This window comes from Cygnus olor, chromosome 13 (genome assembly GCF_009769625.2).
Source record: "Cygnus olor isolate bCygOlo1 chromosome 13, bCygOlo1.pri.v2, whole genome shotgun sequence".
NCBI lineage: Eukaryota > Metazoa > Chordata > Aves > Anseriformes > Anatidae > Cygnus > Cygnus olor.
In genome coordinates this window covers 2,896,581-2,912,784 of record NC_049181.1, presented here as the reverse complement: position 1 = coordinate 2,912,784, position 16,204 = coordinate 2,896,581, and the positions used below count along the sequence as shown (strand labels likewise).

General features: G+C 35.1%; 1 protein-coding gene across 1 annotated transcript in view; it reads left to right on the top strand.

Annotated features, from left to right (window-relative positions):
- Window positions 1-16,204, top strand: part of CHM (CHM Rab escort protein) — a 63,339-nt gene that overhangs the window by 11,282 nt on the left and 35,853 nt on the right. The window contains 6 exon segments of the mRNA XM_040572555.1: window positions 1,015-1,081; window positions 8,801-8,873; window positions 10,004-10,128; window positions 13,549-13,924; window positions 15,126-15,242; window positions 15,915-16,035. Of these exon segments, the coding sequence (XP_040428489.1) occupies window positions 1,015-1,081; window positions 8,801-8,873; window positions 10,004-10,128; window positions 13,549-13,924; window positions 15,126-15,242; window positions 15,915-16,035 (879 nt within the window).

Genomic DNA, 16,204 nt, shown 5'->3' with positions numbered 1-16,204 from the left:
CCATGTCATTCCAGGTGGGCATTGCTAGTGGAAAAATATCATTAGATATTTTCTTTATTTTGCTACTTTTCTAAATATAGTGAAAACAGATTTTCTAGAGCGTAACTGCGTGACACGGGAGACTTTGATAGAGATAGCCCTTTAAGGATGTCCGTCTGACACTCACTCTGTCCCTAACATTACCCCTTTGAAATGTGAAGTGAAAGTACGCCTGCGCTGTCAGTTGAGCTTTTCTGTTTACACTCAAGTCTTGGTCTGCATGCAGAATTTTGGGTGTGCTCCTTGGCGCTCTCTCTTACGGAGCAAACCAATCAGTTCCATCTCGGACGAAGTGCAAATATAATTCTGAGACCTGTTCACACTAGGTATGTTTGCCAACAGGCAGTACGGAGGAGAAAGCACCGTGCAGGACACCGGCTACCTTTAAACATTAAACAGTTGTTTAATGCCTTAATAGCATCTTTATACCCTCACACCCTCCAGTGGGGAACAAACCGGGGCATGCAACATCTACCATAAGCTTAGTAATTTAAAAACACTATTTTAACGGGTTATGACACAGTCATCGCATTGTCAGGCACTTTGAAGTGAACAAAAGTACACAAAATGCCCTCGGATAATACAAGTCCGTATCAAAGGGGACACAATTACATTAAACTTTAGGTATCGTTATGCTGGCAAGTGCTCAATCTGCTTATGGCAACAAGACATCTAGAGATGAAATTGGTAACAAGCTTTAACTCTGAGGTAGTAGTGTTTGTAAGTGATATGTGCCTACTATTATTAAAAATAAAAAGGAAAAATTAAAATTTGCATTCAGTAGGGTGATGTTAATAGGCAAGATGTTAATGATCACAGAAGTGTTCATTATTTTAGTTGCATAAGAGTATTAAAAAAATTCAGTGACTCACTAAATTATTTTTGAATTGCCTGTTGCTGACTAATTTATACTTTTATCTCATTTTTAATGTATCTTAACATACTAAGATCTAGAAATTGCATGTGTCGTTTCAGGTTTGCCTGAGTCTATTATTGCAGCAGCATGTGCCAGAAGTGGCCAGAGAGTTCTTCATGTTGATTCGTAAGTTACTCCAATAGTTTTCCTTTTTAAGAGTTAAACTGGTTAGAAGTGTATCTGTGTCTAGGTCAGTGTGTCCTTCAGGACTTGTATTTTGTGTTCACCTGGTGTTAAAATTATTAAAAAAAATAAAAAAAATAATGTTAAACTTCAGATAAGCTGTGGTAAATATTTGTGCATGCGACCAAAGTGGATAATCTGGTAAAGTTTGACCTGAAGTGGAAAAAAAATCTTACACATTTAACTGTAAAATCGTAACTCTATTAATAACCAGTAAAAGCCTGGTACTTCTTCTCTAGCAGGTTCCTGCTGGATTTCAGCAGAGAGTGACAGGTAGCTTTGGGGTGGTGGTAGCAGCAAGTGAGCTCAGATGCTCTCACTGTTAGTTGTTTGCCAAAAATGACAAGGTTGTCAGAGTGTTCCATTTTTATGTCATTCTTGAAAGAACTCAAGACTTTCCACTAAACTTCCTGTAATATGCACCTGCGTACCCAGCATCCAGGTTTAGAGGCTTTTCCTATGGATGGTATGCATGTTTTCAGTTTTCCTTGTGTTTCACACCAAGAGCTTCTCCTCTTCATTTTCTCTAAACCATATTGGTTCAAGATTAAACTTCTGTAATCTCTTTTGCCTACAGCCCTTGAAAGGACCTAGGAATTTATTGTACATTTGTTTCTGATTTCAATTCATACATAAGCTCAAAATTTGTAAGGTTAGCTCACTATATTGGTTGCATAAAATGCCAATTTGCAATTGCTCACTTGGTTGTTAATCTGTCCACAGCCTCTGGCTTCCTGTCTTGGACTGGAGTGAGGACAGGTGATGCACTTCAGAGTCAGTAGTTTTTACCCAAAGGAAGGAGTTTGGGTTAAGAGCTCAGCATAATGAGTCTTCAGGATCCCTGGACTAAACACTCAGATCCGAGGGAAAAACATCCAAAACTGTAAAGAAAAAAGTTATGAAATGGGCTAGTATTTTACATCACAATGGGATAATGCACAGCAAGGCAGTACTCGATGCTCCATATTTAATGTAATTAATGATTCAGTTGAAAGAAAGCTCTCAGGATTGTAATAATTTTAAGGAAAATATGCATCTACCTCATATCTGTTGCGTTTTCTAGCATTTCACTGTTCTGCCATAGTAACAAAAAGAATGCTTAGATGCAAGTCAAGAAGATCTTACAGAAGTAATTCTAAAGACATCACATGCAGCATAAGCGTATGTTAGTTTTGAACATTTTGGTACTGTAATTCTTAAAATTAGCTCTAAGATTACGTATCAAAATGTTAAAAACCTTAGCTTAGAGTAAGCAGATGCCAAAGGTTGTTTGGACGTTATGCTTAATGCATATATTAACAGTAGACTACTTTGTTTTTGTTAAATGAATCAGTTCTTTTATTTCAATTTTCATATTAATTGGTTATCGAAGTCTGTAGTAATAGTCAGCCACTGGAACTTCTTATTTTGTCTCTGAATGTTTTTAGCCAGGATGAAGAGTCTTTCAAAAAACCTCACAGAACTGTGGAATACAGATTTAGTTTATTACTGTCTGTTTATTACTTAAACATGTTCATTTACATTCACACGTGTTCTTCTTTTTATGATGGGAGTGAAGGCTTCTACATTTGATTCCTTTCTCCCGTGGAGTTATTGTTCAACTCTTATGCAGGCCGTAAGCTTTTTAGGTCGGAAGAAGGTGTTCCTAATAAAGGTGGTTTTCACTCATAGGAGTAGTTGCCGCTGTAGTTGGTGCATCTGCTCACTTAATGACGGTCAAGAATCCACATCTTGGCAAAAAAATACAGTTTTGTACTGTACAACCTCCCATAAATAGGGAAGCATTTCGAGCCATTTGCTTTTCATGTTTGAGTAAGCTAGTACTCTTGGAAAAATAAAAAAAGACAAAAAACACAACTGATGCAATTTGAATTTCAAGTGAAAACCTGGACCTCTGGCAAGCTTTCTAAGACTTCATCGGAATTACAACATTTTAATTTTATCTACTATATGTCTAGTTTAATAAATCATTTCTAGGTAAATTTTCAGGTTTCATTTAACTGAGATAACAGTATAATTGAAAGTTGATGAACAAAAAAAAGCTTGTTTATATTCAGAATATCACTTTCTATAATATTGCAGACTACATTGTTCCCATCTTGCAGGATCATCAGGTTAAATTGTTTTCAGACTGTAAGAAAATAAGGTTTGGGGTTACTGAAATACTTGCTTGTGTTAGGTGTACTACTTGGATTAATTTCTATCTCATGTTCTCTACAAAGGTCTGAGTTAGGTTAAGTACAAGGTTTAGAAAACATATATGAATGAAGTCTTTGTTTACAGTTTGCTTGCATTCGTTACCTTGTATAGATCATTTTATTACTTTTAATCTCCAGCCTTGTTTGCGTTTATCATAATATACTGCATAGGTGATCATGGTAGATAGTTTTGAAGTGGCCTATTATAAAATACTAAGTTCTAAGTTTGATTTATAAATACTGTCCAAGCATTGCCATCAACAGTAGCTAATCTTATTCAAAATAGTCACTTCACTGCAGTGTTGCCATAAATTCCTGTAGACGGATTTTAAACTAAAGTTAGCTTCTGCCAAATAGTAATTGAAGGAGCTCTATTTCTCTGTGCCAGCTATCTGTCTCAATAAACGTAAAATCTGTGGTTCTTTTTAGAGAGCTACATTTACCGTAGATATTAATGAGCTGTTGACATGTGAAATTTCAAGGATAGATATTAAGTGATTTAGAGAAGTAATTTGCAATTTAAAATGCGGAGATTGGCACCTATTTTAAACTCAAAGTTGCTGAAGGAAGGCGGATCAAGACTGAAAGTTGGTTACTTCAAGTGAATGTACCTCCCACAGTAATTGTTCATATGCATAGGATTTTCTCCTGGTGGTTTGCTATCTTTTCTAATTTTGGTCCTTTGCCTGTTTTCTTCTATACATATATAATTGTGTAGTGGTTTGGTTATTGAGGATGAGGGATTAGAGGTGAAGCACGTTTAGCTACATTTTGTATTTGATTTCCAGCATCTAGAATATAACATTTGTAGATGGTAAACTTGCTCTGTATGTCATTCTTTGCTGACTTATCTTTCCATGTAGAATTTAACTGGAAGACAAAGGAGGACTGTCAAGGTGCAGGATTTTAACTTCTCTCTTGTGCTCAGTTTGCTCTGTCTACTTCTGTGTTTCTGCATCTTGTGACCTCTTGTCTTTTGACCTCTCTTTGCATATGGAGTACTGAAAAGTTCCTGGAGTCCAAAATTGTTTTATCTGAGCATTGAAAAACATCACTACATCTGTGTAGTATGTTCCACTTCATGCTATGGCTGTCTCATTTTTTCACGACTTGTAAAGTACATAATGTAATACAACTCATGCCTTCATATAGCCTTCTTTTTGATCTTTAGCTTCTGTAAAGTGAGATAGCTGTATAAGCGCAGCAAGCAGAGAGGGAAAAGGTTGCTTCTCAAAGCAAGTCATTTTTTTCCAAGAAAAAAAGATGAATTATTTAACTTCCAAAAGGAAACCTAGGCAAAAAAAAATTCTTAATTCAGGTTAACCCTTTTTTTGGAAAAGCTGTTGTTAAATTTGTTTAGGATGTGAAATTATAGCAGAGGTGCTACAGTGTAAAACTGTCTCAAGTGGTCTGTGATGATTACCCTTGCTATTTTCGTTACCGTAGGATGTAACATAATTAATGTAGTACCGGTGGCTACCATCATCCCCCTTTTGTTGAGCTGGAGGATCTCAAGCTATGTTTAGGTTAACTGTTTCTCTTGAAATGCATGGAAACTTTTCATGCTCCAAAACACAGTTACTATGGCAGAATGGGAATTTCAAAGAAGTATCTGTGTTCTTAATAGGTAGCACATGAAACTTTATGGGTTTGAAGCAGAGGTCATTTTGTTTTCAGATCCTTAAAATCGATGTGGCAGTAACTTCCTGTGCAAAAGACAGCTACTCTGATGGCAGGAGACTCCTTTCTGAAAGATCGAATGCAGGACAGACAAATAGAGGCAGCTCTTGGGAGCGATCATGAGGCATCAGCAGCTTTTTTTCAGACATCACCAGTTTTGACTGTTACACCATGGCTGTAGGGACATGGCATTCAGAGGGGCAGTCTTCGTTACAGGAGTAGTCCATGAAATACCTTTTCTGCTCTTACTCATGTTTTACTTGTGTAATTCATGCTTTTGAAAGTCCTGGGTTTCTGAAATTGCAGTCTGTCTTCAAAAAGTACTGTTAGGTATTCTCTTGGTTCAGATTCCAAGAATGTTAAGTAGATGGAAATAATTTTTAGTTTCACTGTTCCAGGCAGGGATTTCCTAATGCTTTCAAAGTATTTGTAGAAAAAATTGTCTTAATAACTGAGGAAAAAAAATCACAAACTAATGTAGAAGTGAGAATTAAGCTTTTTGTAGTGGTACTGCAGCTACATTTCCAAAACTTAGCAAAATAGCATAAGCAATTTTGACATTACCTCTAAAATACAGATTCCTGATTTGAAAAATCTGAACTAAAAGGCGAGTATTTTAATCCATACGAACAATCCATATGATACAGGAGATTTGAACAACTAGCATTTAGGAAATGATTTATGCTACATAAAGAAAACTTGCATTCTCTAACTTGTCAGAAAAAAATATTTTCTAACTGTATTATTATTTCTTCAAAACGTGTTTTCACAGAATTGTGTTTGCAATGTTTCATGTTCTTATCTAGAGGATAATTGAATTATAACCCTAAGAAAAGGAAAATCTGTCTTTGTAGTTAGCTAATGTAGCAAGAGAAGGAAGATATTTAGTGATGTTGGGACAATATTTTAGCTTTAATTAGGCTTTGATCTTGACTATTACTTTAAAGAATTCCTTGTTTTAGCCCATCTTTGGGTAATTATAACAAAAATGCCGGTTTACAAATGAGTCCAAATTGTAAAACCCTAAGTCAATTCTTTTCTTTCTACTTCAAAACTTTTCCAAAAAAAACTTTCCTCATTATCACAATAATTATGCCTTGTCTACCTTCTTACTGTGGTGTTTTCAGATGGGAAAATTAAGCAATCCTGATTCATCATGTAATGTAGGGTGAGATAATTAAAATTCCGACGCAAAAAAATCTGAAAGTTGATGCTTCCAGAGAAGATTAATACTGGAGGTTGTGTCCCGTAACTTGGGAATGGTGCTCAGATGCCAGAAGAGAGGAAAGACAGCTGTGATTCATTTTTCGTTTGAGAAAGACCATACCATCTTCTCAGAACTGATTGAGCTTCAGAACAGAATTACGTGGTGCTTTGTTAAAAAGATTGATTCGCATCAGTGGTGGTTAAAAAGGAAAGCAGTTTCAAAGGAAAATCCACCTGATGAACAGAGGAATGTTTACATCAAAGATGTCTGGCAGCTCACAAACAAACTTTCATAACTTTCTATGAAAGTAACGTATCAATTTCTCTTACTGAAAGTTTTAATTCTAAATATGCTTGAATTTTTATTGGTATAGTTTCAAGAAACGCAGTCCTAATTTTAGGCAGGTGTTTTCTGCGGTTTCTGTGATCAATGGCCTTGCTTGTTCTGACAGCCAGATTGTATTCCATATTCAAGGAAACTTGGAACTAAAGCAGCAGATTCCCTGAAAAATAAATCTTTGTGGCTGTGGGTTTTTTGGAAGTCCCGGAAGCGACAGATAATATATGGGCATTGAACTTCTTATTCAGTGGAATTTTGGGAAGGAGGAAGAAATTGACCTGCGCTATTGACAGTTAAAACTAAGCTGACGATTATCAGGCCAAGCAACAGCAAGTTGCTGTTACACAGACTGAAATCTGGCGGAATCAGGCATTTTGTAATACACTTAATCTTCGTCACTTTGTAATCAAAATGATACCAAACAAAACTACTTCTTAAGCCTTGCCCACATCATTCACGTAAAGAGGTAAGTACGAACTCATTTCTGTAGATGATTAGAGTTTCTGGTTGGTAACAGATCTGCAGATGAAGCTGTTGTTCTTGGAATAACCAAATCGCGGGATAAACAACTTGGGTATCCATAAAGTACAGAGTGAGTCCTCCCTGAGTCCTCCCCGTTCACAGCCTTAAACAGTTGAAGCCATCCTTATTCAGTGAATGCTGCATTTTGTTGTCTTTTCAAAAGATGCCCTATTTATGTTCTTCACTATTGCCTTGCAGTGGCTGAAAGACTTTTTTAGGTCAGTTTCTAGTCAGGAACAATTAGGCATTGTTTAGCAGACATCTGTCTTTCATATGCTAAGTAAGCAACATAGTATAGAGCATCACCCTCTGGTGCTGTAAAGGGGCTGACGCTCTTAATGAAGCCTTTGTCGGTACAGATAAGCCTTGTCAAAAACAATAGAATCAACCCCAAATTTAAGTTTTCGTTTTTATCGTATGTATTTCTACAATCCAGAAATGGAGGTGGTTGTGATAAGATTTTAAGTTTGTTGGGTTTACCAGTCTGCGTTATTCTGTAAAACACAAAACTACCTTCCTTCCTAAATGTTTCTTTTTAGCGTATGCAGTAACACTAGATGGCCATTCAGGAGGGCAGTTTTGGTACACTACACTCTCCTGAAGTGCCAGCAACAGTGCCAGAGAACAGAGTTAAATCCTAAAGTGACCATTTTATTTTGTAAGACCTATTGATTTTATCAAATGCAGTTGCTCCAATTGCAATTTTTCCTAAGTTGTTAAATATTTAAGATCTGATATGCATGGTAACAAAAGTTAATTCATCCAGACGGCCAATGTTTAGAGAAATACTGGTAGAAAAAAAAAATTAAAAGGGAGTGCAGAAACTCATTAACAGCAGAACTATTGATTTCCTTTGATTTAAAGCAGGTAAACCAATATTTTCAAGGCAGAAGGTGATATATATAAACTGAAAAATAGTCAAGGAGATAGGATCATTTTCTACAAATCAGTTCCTTTGGCTCCACCTACAGTATATGCAGCTTAATGATGATTTTGCCAGAGAATCTTAACAGTCTGTTGTAATCTGTTCTGTAAACAGTAGATAAACAATAGAGTGAACTTTCTGTTACTTGACATAATGGGTAAGGGAGATGTGGGTTCTACTGTCTGCACCCAAGATGAATTTACTTAACCTTTTTGCCTATCCACCTCAGGGACGACTGCTAGTTTAGAGGTGGCGTGCAGTGCTATTGTGTTAGCTTTCAGATCAGCTTCAGTCAGAAGCTGTATGGCTGGGTTCCTGTGTCAAAGCTGGTAAGTTCCACAAGAACTTGAAACTGTTGAGTATAAAACCTTAACTGGCTTTTCTGAGGGCAAAATTGAAACTGGCGGACTAGTTAGTTTCACTCCACAGTAAGTAAAGATAACTATAGCGATGTACATATTTGAGTTAGAGTGTTGGCCAAAAAAGCAGTATTATCTATATTTTTCTTTACTTGCAGCATCCTGTGTGCTTTTCTCAGCATTATTTAATTTACCATCTGAATAATCTGATACTGGACTACAGTTTATTTGGTCAGAGATGAACAGAAATAAATGAAAACAGAAATTTTACATCTGATCAAGGATTTTGAAATATTATACCAACTTGTGTACACTGCACCTGTAAAATCTGTCATCAAAAATATTTTGAGTGTCTCAAAACTTGGTTGGTTTACTTTAAATCTGAAAAAGCTGTGTTTTCTGTCAATTTTCACTGTTGTTTTTTCCTTGCAGGAGAAATTACTATGGTGGAAACTGGGCCAGTTTTAGCTTTTCAGGATTATTGTCCTGGATTAAAGAAAATCAGGTAAAAAATTCTCAGATTACTTCTTTTAATGTTTTTTAATGTTCAATCCCAGTTGTTTGCATAATTTATTATAAAACAGATTATCACAGTGTTCTTTCTCTTTGGTAATTTTACAAATCCAGTAAGTTTCTACTTACCAGCTTCCCTGGTTAAAACTCATCCATATGGCCTAGTACGCTAAGACTGATAACACCTGGTAAATTGCCATCTGAGACCAAACAGTCTAGTGCTGAGTTGTACTTTTGGGGTTCTTGAATTTATGTAGGAGCAACTATACCGTAGTTTTGATTCCTTTCTGAGCACCTTCTGCAAATTTCCTACACTGATGTTTCAACATCTTTTGTTTTTCTTTTGTGCTTTCAGCTGATTCTTCTTAACTGTAAGAAAGGTAGTTACTGGATCCTTCCATTGAAATGTTCTGTAAGCAGGACAAAAAGATGAATCTTGATAGTGTATTTTTCAATTACCAAAGTTTGTCTAATTCATGACAGTCTACTAGAAATCTTTTGAAGATGATATTTATTTAGGCAGTGAGCACTTAGACTGTATTAGCAAGTGGCTGGTTGCGTTATTTACTGAAGCATTATGAGCTTGTTGGTCTGTACAAGATGGGACTTTTTCAGTTCAGTCTCATGCCTGATATTACATGGTGCTACCTTCTGGCGTAATCAGGGGAGTTGCTCAGTCTCAGAACTTTAATATTCTCAGTTTTCTGTTATATGATTTAGAGATTCCTGTTTAGACAAATTAATAACTTTTTTTTTTTACATTCAAAGAGTTTTGTATGAAAATTTGGAAATAACTTGGGTGCAACAGATCTGTCTTTTATAAGATTGTATTCAAACTTACGTTCAAATCTCTACTAAAAGTTGCATTTCATTTACCATTATTTTCAGACCACTAGGGCTAGTAATGTAATACAAATGTTAGCATGCTATAATAAAGCAACCAGCTCTATTTTAATTCCAAAAATCTGTATGGAAAGGACATTAAAACAGTAAAAACAATTCTTCATATATTTTTTTTAACATATACGGAGGTACAACAGATTGTTTGAGAATACAAAGATTTATATAGATTAATAGCAGACAGACAATACAAAAAGTAATTGTATAATTGTTTTTCCTAAGGAAAAGTCAGATATCAGTGAGGAATGTGAAGACTGGAGAAAACTGATCCTTGAGAATGAAGAAGTTATCTCTCTTAACAAGAAGGATAAAACTATTGAACATGTAGAAGCTTTCTGTTTTGGCGAGTAAGTATAAATAAGAAAATCTACAAATTATTTTGTATACCCCCAGTAAATGATTATATTGTGCTTTTGGTTTTAAGCATTTCACCTTGAGTAGTTGAGTAGTGCATAGCCATAGTAATAGTAAAGGGAAATTGGGGGGGGGCCTCAGCTGAAAACGGAACTTCGTATTCATTATTTTTATCTTTGGAGTTTTGCACTGAACTGAACACTATGCAGAATTCCTCAAAGGTTCTTTAGGAGAAATATTTAAGTTTAACCTTGAATCCTCTAGCTAACATCATAGGTAGCTGGAGGAAACACTGACACATACTCGTATAGAAACACATATTTATTTCTGTAATCATCACAGTTTAAAATAAACAAACAAAAAATGAATATTTTGCAATCTGAAGGTCACAGGTACAGAATATTCCAGAGTTCTTTATTGCACAGTAATGGCTGTTAAACCTTACAGCAGGTAAAATGTTATGCTTGTTTTAAAGCTGTATCAATTGAATATTTTAATTGTAATCATATTGATATATTAAATACTGTTCAGAGCCAATGTTAGATTACGTTTCTTAGTCTCTTAACTTTACATATGATTTTTCTAAGAAGATGTGCTATTGATTGATAGCTGGCTCAAAAGTAAGTTCCCTAGCCCTAAGACTTCACAGTTTGTTGAACTGAGCATTATACTCAAGTCTTCCATTTTGTCCTGGATCTACTTTTAAGCCTTTAACTTAGTCTGGCAGTACCATGCTGTCTGTCTTCATCATCACCAAAACCAAAAAGAAAACACCCCCCTCTCTCTCCCCGCAACACACAGGGGGTAGATATATAAACCTAACAAAGAAAAAGGTTTTCAAAATAACACAAAACTTTCCAAGAGAGTCAATTATTGTGTTTCTGACAATCTACACATTCTGGCTAGATTCTGTTGTTTTTGCTTAACTTTTATAACTCCTATGAAGTAACCATTAAACATTTATTTTGAAAGTATAAACAGCTGGGTAGCAGTATAATATACACAGTGCAAATCTGAAATGAATGGCCTTAGAACAAAGTGCATCCATCAAAGGAAAAGAATACTGTGTCTACAACAAGCTGTATTGAAAAAAGGCAAATGGCTGAAAAATAAATAGTGAACACCTGTGCTGAATAAATTAACCAGCTGGTTGGCAATTTTTCATTTGACCTATCTGAAGGGGTTGCTGTTACAAGGCATTAATAAGACACATTCATTTTAAGATATTCCTTTGTTAGTACCATTAATTGATGAATGGTAGAAGATAATATTCTAAATTTACACAACAATTTGTCTGCAGATGTATTATTTTTTTCTGAATTAGGAGAATAATTGTTGGTACAAAAGTTCAATTTGAGTGATTTTTATAGACAGTTTTTACATTATTCAGGGATATTTCTTCCTATAGGAAGAATGTCATGAATTTAGATTATATACAGGTTTTACTCGTTCATTATGAAATGCGTAGAGATGCAAATCATACAAATGTACGTATTCATTAAGATGGAATTGAATAGAGTTAAAATATGTAAATACAACATTTGTTAAACTGCTTTTCAGTAATACTAAAAAGACAACGTATTGTGAATCCAAATTTTATTTTGATTTTTTTTTTTAATAACAATGCAGTTTAGTCACATTTTAAACGTGCTGTTACATTGAACTTGGGAGAAGATAGAATTTTCTCTGAATTTTTGCGTTACAGAAAACTGTAGGATGGGTTGAATAAAAAAATACTATCCTTCCTTATTGCATTAACACATCTTCATTAACACCATATTCCAAAATTCTTAAAATAAGTACAGTAAGTAAATAAAACCAAACAGAACCCCAAAATTGAATTGACCTTCATTTGTAGTTCTAATAGAGATTACTTTTTAAAAACACTTGACAAAGTACTTTGTCTTTTATATTTTATAGTTATTTAATGCTTGCAGTATAAAGCAAGAAGACAAAAAATCAATGTACAGAAACAGACTTCTTTCATTAGTGCTTCCTTGTATCCATTTCTGTATTTCCCAGGGCAATATTTTACCCCATTCACAGATACGTACTTCCTGGTGGCTGTGCACAAGCTGAGGTGCACCAGACTCTTACTTGCATCAGCCCATACAAGCTCCCTGAGTTCAAAAGGAGATAAGCAAGGAAGAACTTCTAAAGGAGAGGATTTGTCTTTCCCATTTTTATTTTTGACTTGAACAGAAATTGTGCCTCTTCCTTCCATCTCTAAGTCTACAGATACGTGAAGGAGCATTTTTATGTGTACTGAATAATTCCTTGGTGTTTGGTGAATTTTAACCATCCTGATAGTAACTGAAATTTTGTACTGTACGTTTGCAGGTCACCTTTAAAATCGTAGTTCATTAGTTTTCAGCCAAGATTAAATTGTTTATTCAGTGCATTAATGGCTTGTGGTATAAAGATAAAAAGATAGTGTAAAATTATTGCTGAACTCCTTTCACTTACAATGACATTGATTTGATTCATCTCAGCTGGTAGTATAAACTAAACTTCTAAGTTCAAAAGTACCAGTTTCTAAGGTAGATGTCATTGAAGTTCAAGATAAAACGAATAGATATGATTAAAAGTGTGGGTCTGCTTTGTAAGAGGAATTTTAAAGAATTGTGTTGTGAAAAGGAAATGGACTAGATAGCACTTGTGTGGTCATTTCCATCCTTTTAACTGCCTGTCTGCATCATACGCATATTAGAAATTCATCAGAACAATGAACAAATTTGTAACATGCAAAACAATAACATAGCCATGTGAGGGAACTTTGTTCTATATGGCCATTATTTGAGCAGCTAAACTGAATGCAAGATAAGAGCAGAAAAAAGTAATCAAAATTTCAATGTAAACTTCAGTTCAAAATTCCGTGCTGCTCTTAAGGACTTGTTAAAATAATAGATGGAAAGTAGTCTTAGTTATATAAAGCACTTGTATTTTCTTCTGCAAGTTTCATTTTTAACATATCCAAGCTTAATGACTTTAATGCCTTTTTTGCATTTTGATTTTAGAGGGCTTTTATCCTTAGGAAAAGCTTAGGTTGCATTACTCCGTTTTTAAAAATATATTTATTTTGTTCATGTAGATGTGTACTGTGTATCACCAGTGGAGCTTTGATTTTCATGTTAAGCTCGTTCAATCTTTTGAGTTCGCTGAATAAGAACACAAAAGTGTTTTCTTGCGTTTTTCCCCAGTAAAAGTACTCCTCTTGAATGATTTTCAGTCAAAGAAGCAGAATTCTTTAGTGGGTGTGATACACCCCATTTGGCCAGGATAAAGCAACTAATGCTTTTTAAGAAGGGCTTGAGCTTTCCATTCCTGGCACAGACTCAAAACTTTAAACAAGATTTAAAGACTCTTAAAGACTTTTTTCCCCCCCTCCTTTTTCCCCTTGTGTTTTTAATCAGTCAGGATTCAGCCAAAGATGTTGAAGAAGCCGGTGCATTGCCAAAGCTGCCTGTATTTGGAGCCTCTGGTGCTGAGGGGGTTGCTCAGGACCCAAACAAAGAGCGCCCACCACTGGAGAGTGCCGTAGCAAGGGCTGAGAGCTGGGAACCAGAAAAGGCTGCAAGTGTGGATCCTGCAAGTACAGCGGAAGGGAATGATACAGAAGTAAACTGTGAGAATGAAAGTTCTCATAGTCTGTCTTCAGGCGAGTCCGCTCCGGATTTGGGAAAAGCTGAAGCTGCACCATCAGAAGTTTCTGTCCAAGAACCAAAGAAAATTATGTATTCCCAAATTGTTAGGGAAGGCAGAAGGTTTAATATTGATTTAGTTTCCAAGGTAGGAACTTACTGACAGAGTACATTTGCTTTGCTTGATATGATGAGATTAAAACAAACAAACAAACAAACCGCAACTTTTTAAAGAGGTCTGATACAGTACCTTTGAAGCAAAAAATACATTCTCTGGAGAAGTAAACAAGCATTAGTGTACTATGATAACAAAGAGAAGCAATTTCGTATGTTGCTCTTCAATGTTTGTTTATGACCAAAGAGACTATAAAGCATAGGTCAGAAAACTATCCATAAAAGCAGCTATTTCCTGAAATTTAGCATTTAGGTAGTATCTACAAAGCTGCTCTTTTTAAATGCTACCATTAAAAAAATAAAAAAAGGAAAATCAATCTAAATGGGGGTGTTTGATATTTTAAAAATGAAAAATAGTTCTTCCCACCCCCCCCGGCTCTCTGGCAAAATTTGCATTGGTCTCTCTCTGGCACTTGGACACAGACCTTCTGCTAGTGTCCTAGGGAGTGTTCCTGTAAACCTTTATCTTAAATTCCTGTGTGATCTTGCAGATCTGTGTGATCAGTTATTCAGGGCCACAAGACTTGCAGTGTGTTTTAAACTAATCTCCAATGGATTGAGAGTGCTTTTAAATTCAGACATATGTCTTCTGTTAATAGTTACACTTCTGTCCTTTCAGTATTTCATAATATATTTGTAGTTTATAGAAAGTAAAGGTAGACATATTATGAAGCAATAGAATAAAATTAAACCTTAACTGAGGGTTTGAGTAATTTGCATTTAGAAAACGCAACATGATTGTTTCAGGTAATTTAAGAAACAGACAGGGATAATTTACTTAGGCAGGGGCACGTGCATTACTGATACTTGGAAGTGATGGTTGTAAAGTACAGTGATCAAGGATATATAGTGTACAATTCAGAAAATCATCCAAGATGATTCTCTTAAGCTACGATCCCCAGAATTAAAACTGAATGAGCAGTAAGCTGAAACCTTCTCCCCTTCTCTCCTATGGACTGCTTTCCTGCCTGCCTCTGTGTAATCACTTCAATTTATTTAATATTCTTTTGCACCTATTACATCTTTATATGCTTTTATGGAGACTTCACTTTACTGTGTGTACTTAAGAAGAGTTACAGAAAATATCTTACAAATGAGTACTATTGATGTCACTATTTTCTTTTGATGTAAGCATTTTCTCTTTACTCACCATATTTTTTTTGTTCATTGTGCAGCTGCTTTACTCCCGAGGTCTGTTAATTGACCTTCTGATTAAGTCGAACGTTAGCAGATATGCAGAGTTTAAAAATGCTACAAGAATTCTTGCTTTTCGAGAAGGAAAAGTAGAACAGGTATCGTAGAATAATATACTGTGTGTGTTTAATCTCATCTTTTTAAAGTCAAAAAGCTTGACATTGTTTTCATGAGAGTTTTGTAACAAGCTACTAATTAAAAATCATCTGATATTTATTTCATTCCCGGAATGAGAAGGGTTTGTAAATGTTATATCTAAATACTAAAAAAAAATAAAAATTAAATATGCAGTTCAGTAAAGTATTCTCATGAATCTTTGTCTAATCAAATACTTAGACCTTGGTCTGACTCAGCAGTTAATTCTTAAAGATTCACAGGTAGTAGATTTTCAAATACCTGGCAGAGATTTGATTTGTCTCTCTGTTACTGAGGAGAGAAATCATTGGTCTGATAATGGCAACAGGAGGTATATGGCATAGTTAATTAATGGAAGCTGTTTTCATTAAAACTGCAGTCAGAGGAGATGCAAGTGAAATTGAAGAGAAATTAAAAGGAAAAGAGGAGGAAAAAGATTTTAGAATATCTTTATGGAAAACGGATAACTTTTCTTGTTGTTATAATAGAAAATGGAAATAAATATATAAGAAAATACTATAATAGAAGATAGGACTTTAAAATATCTGTAAGGTAATTAGCTATTGTGTTGTTTCATGCTTTTCCTACTCAGAATATGGACAATATCTGAAATTATAAAAAAAAATGTTTTCCAGGTACCCTGTTCTAGAGCAGATGTCTTCAACAGCAGACAGCTCACTATGGTGGAAAAGCGAATGCTAATGAAATTTTTGACATTTTGTTTGGACTATGAACAACACCCTGATGAATTTCAAGGTAGGGTTTCATTGAACAGTCTAACACCCTTGTCGTCTTCTGAGTTCACTCAGTTGTCCACAATATTGATAGCTCTCCTGTATTTTCACTTTGTTTATTTTTATGGATTCATTTTCAAAGTATACTCTGACCTTTTCCAGACCATCAATGTTAAATTCCAGACCAATTC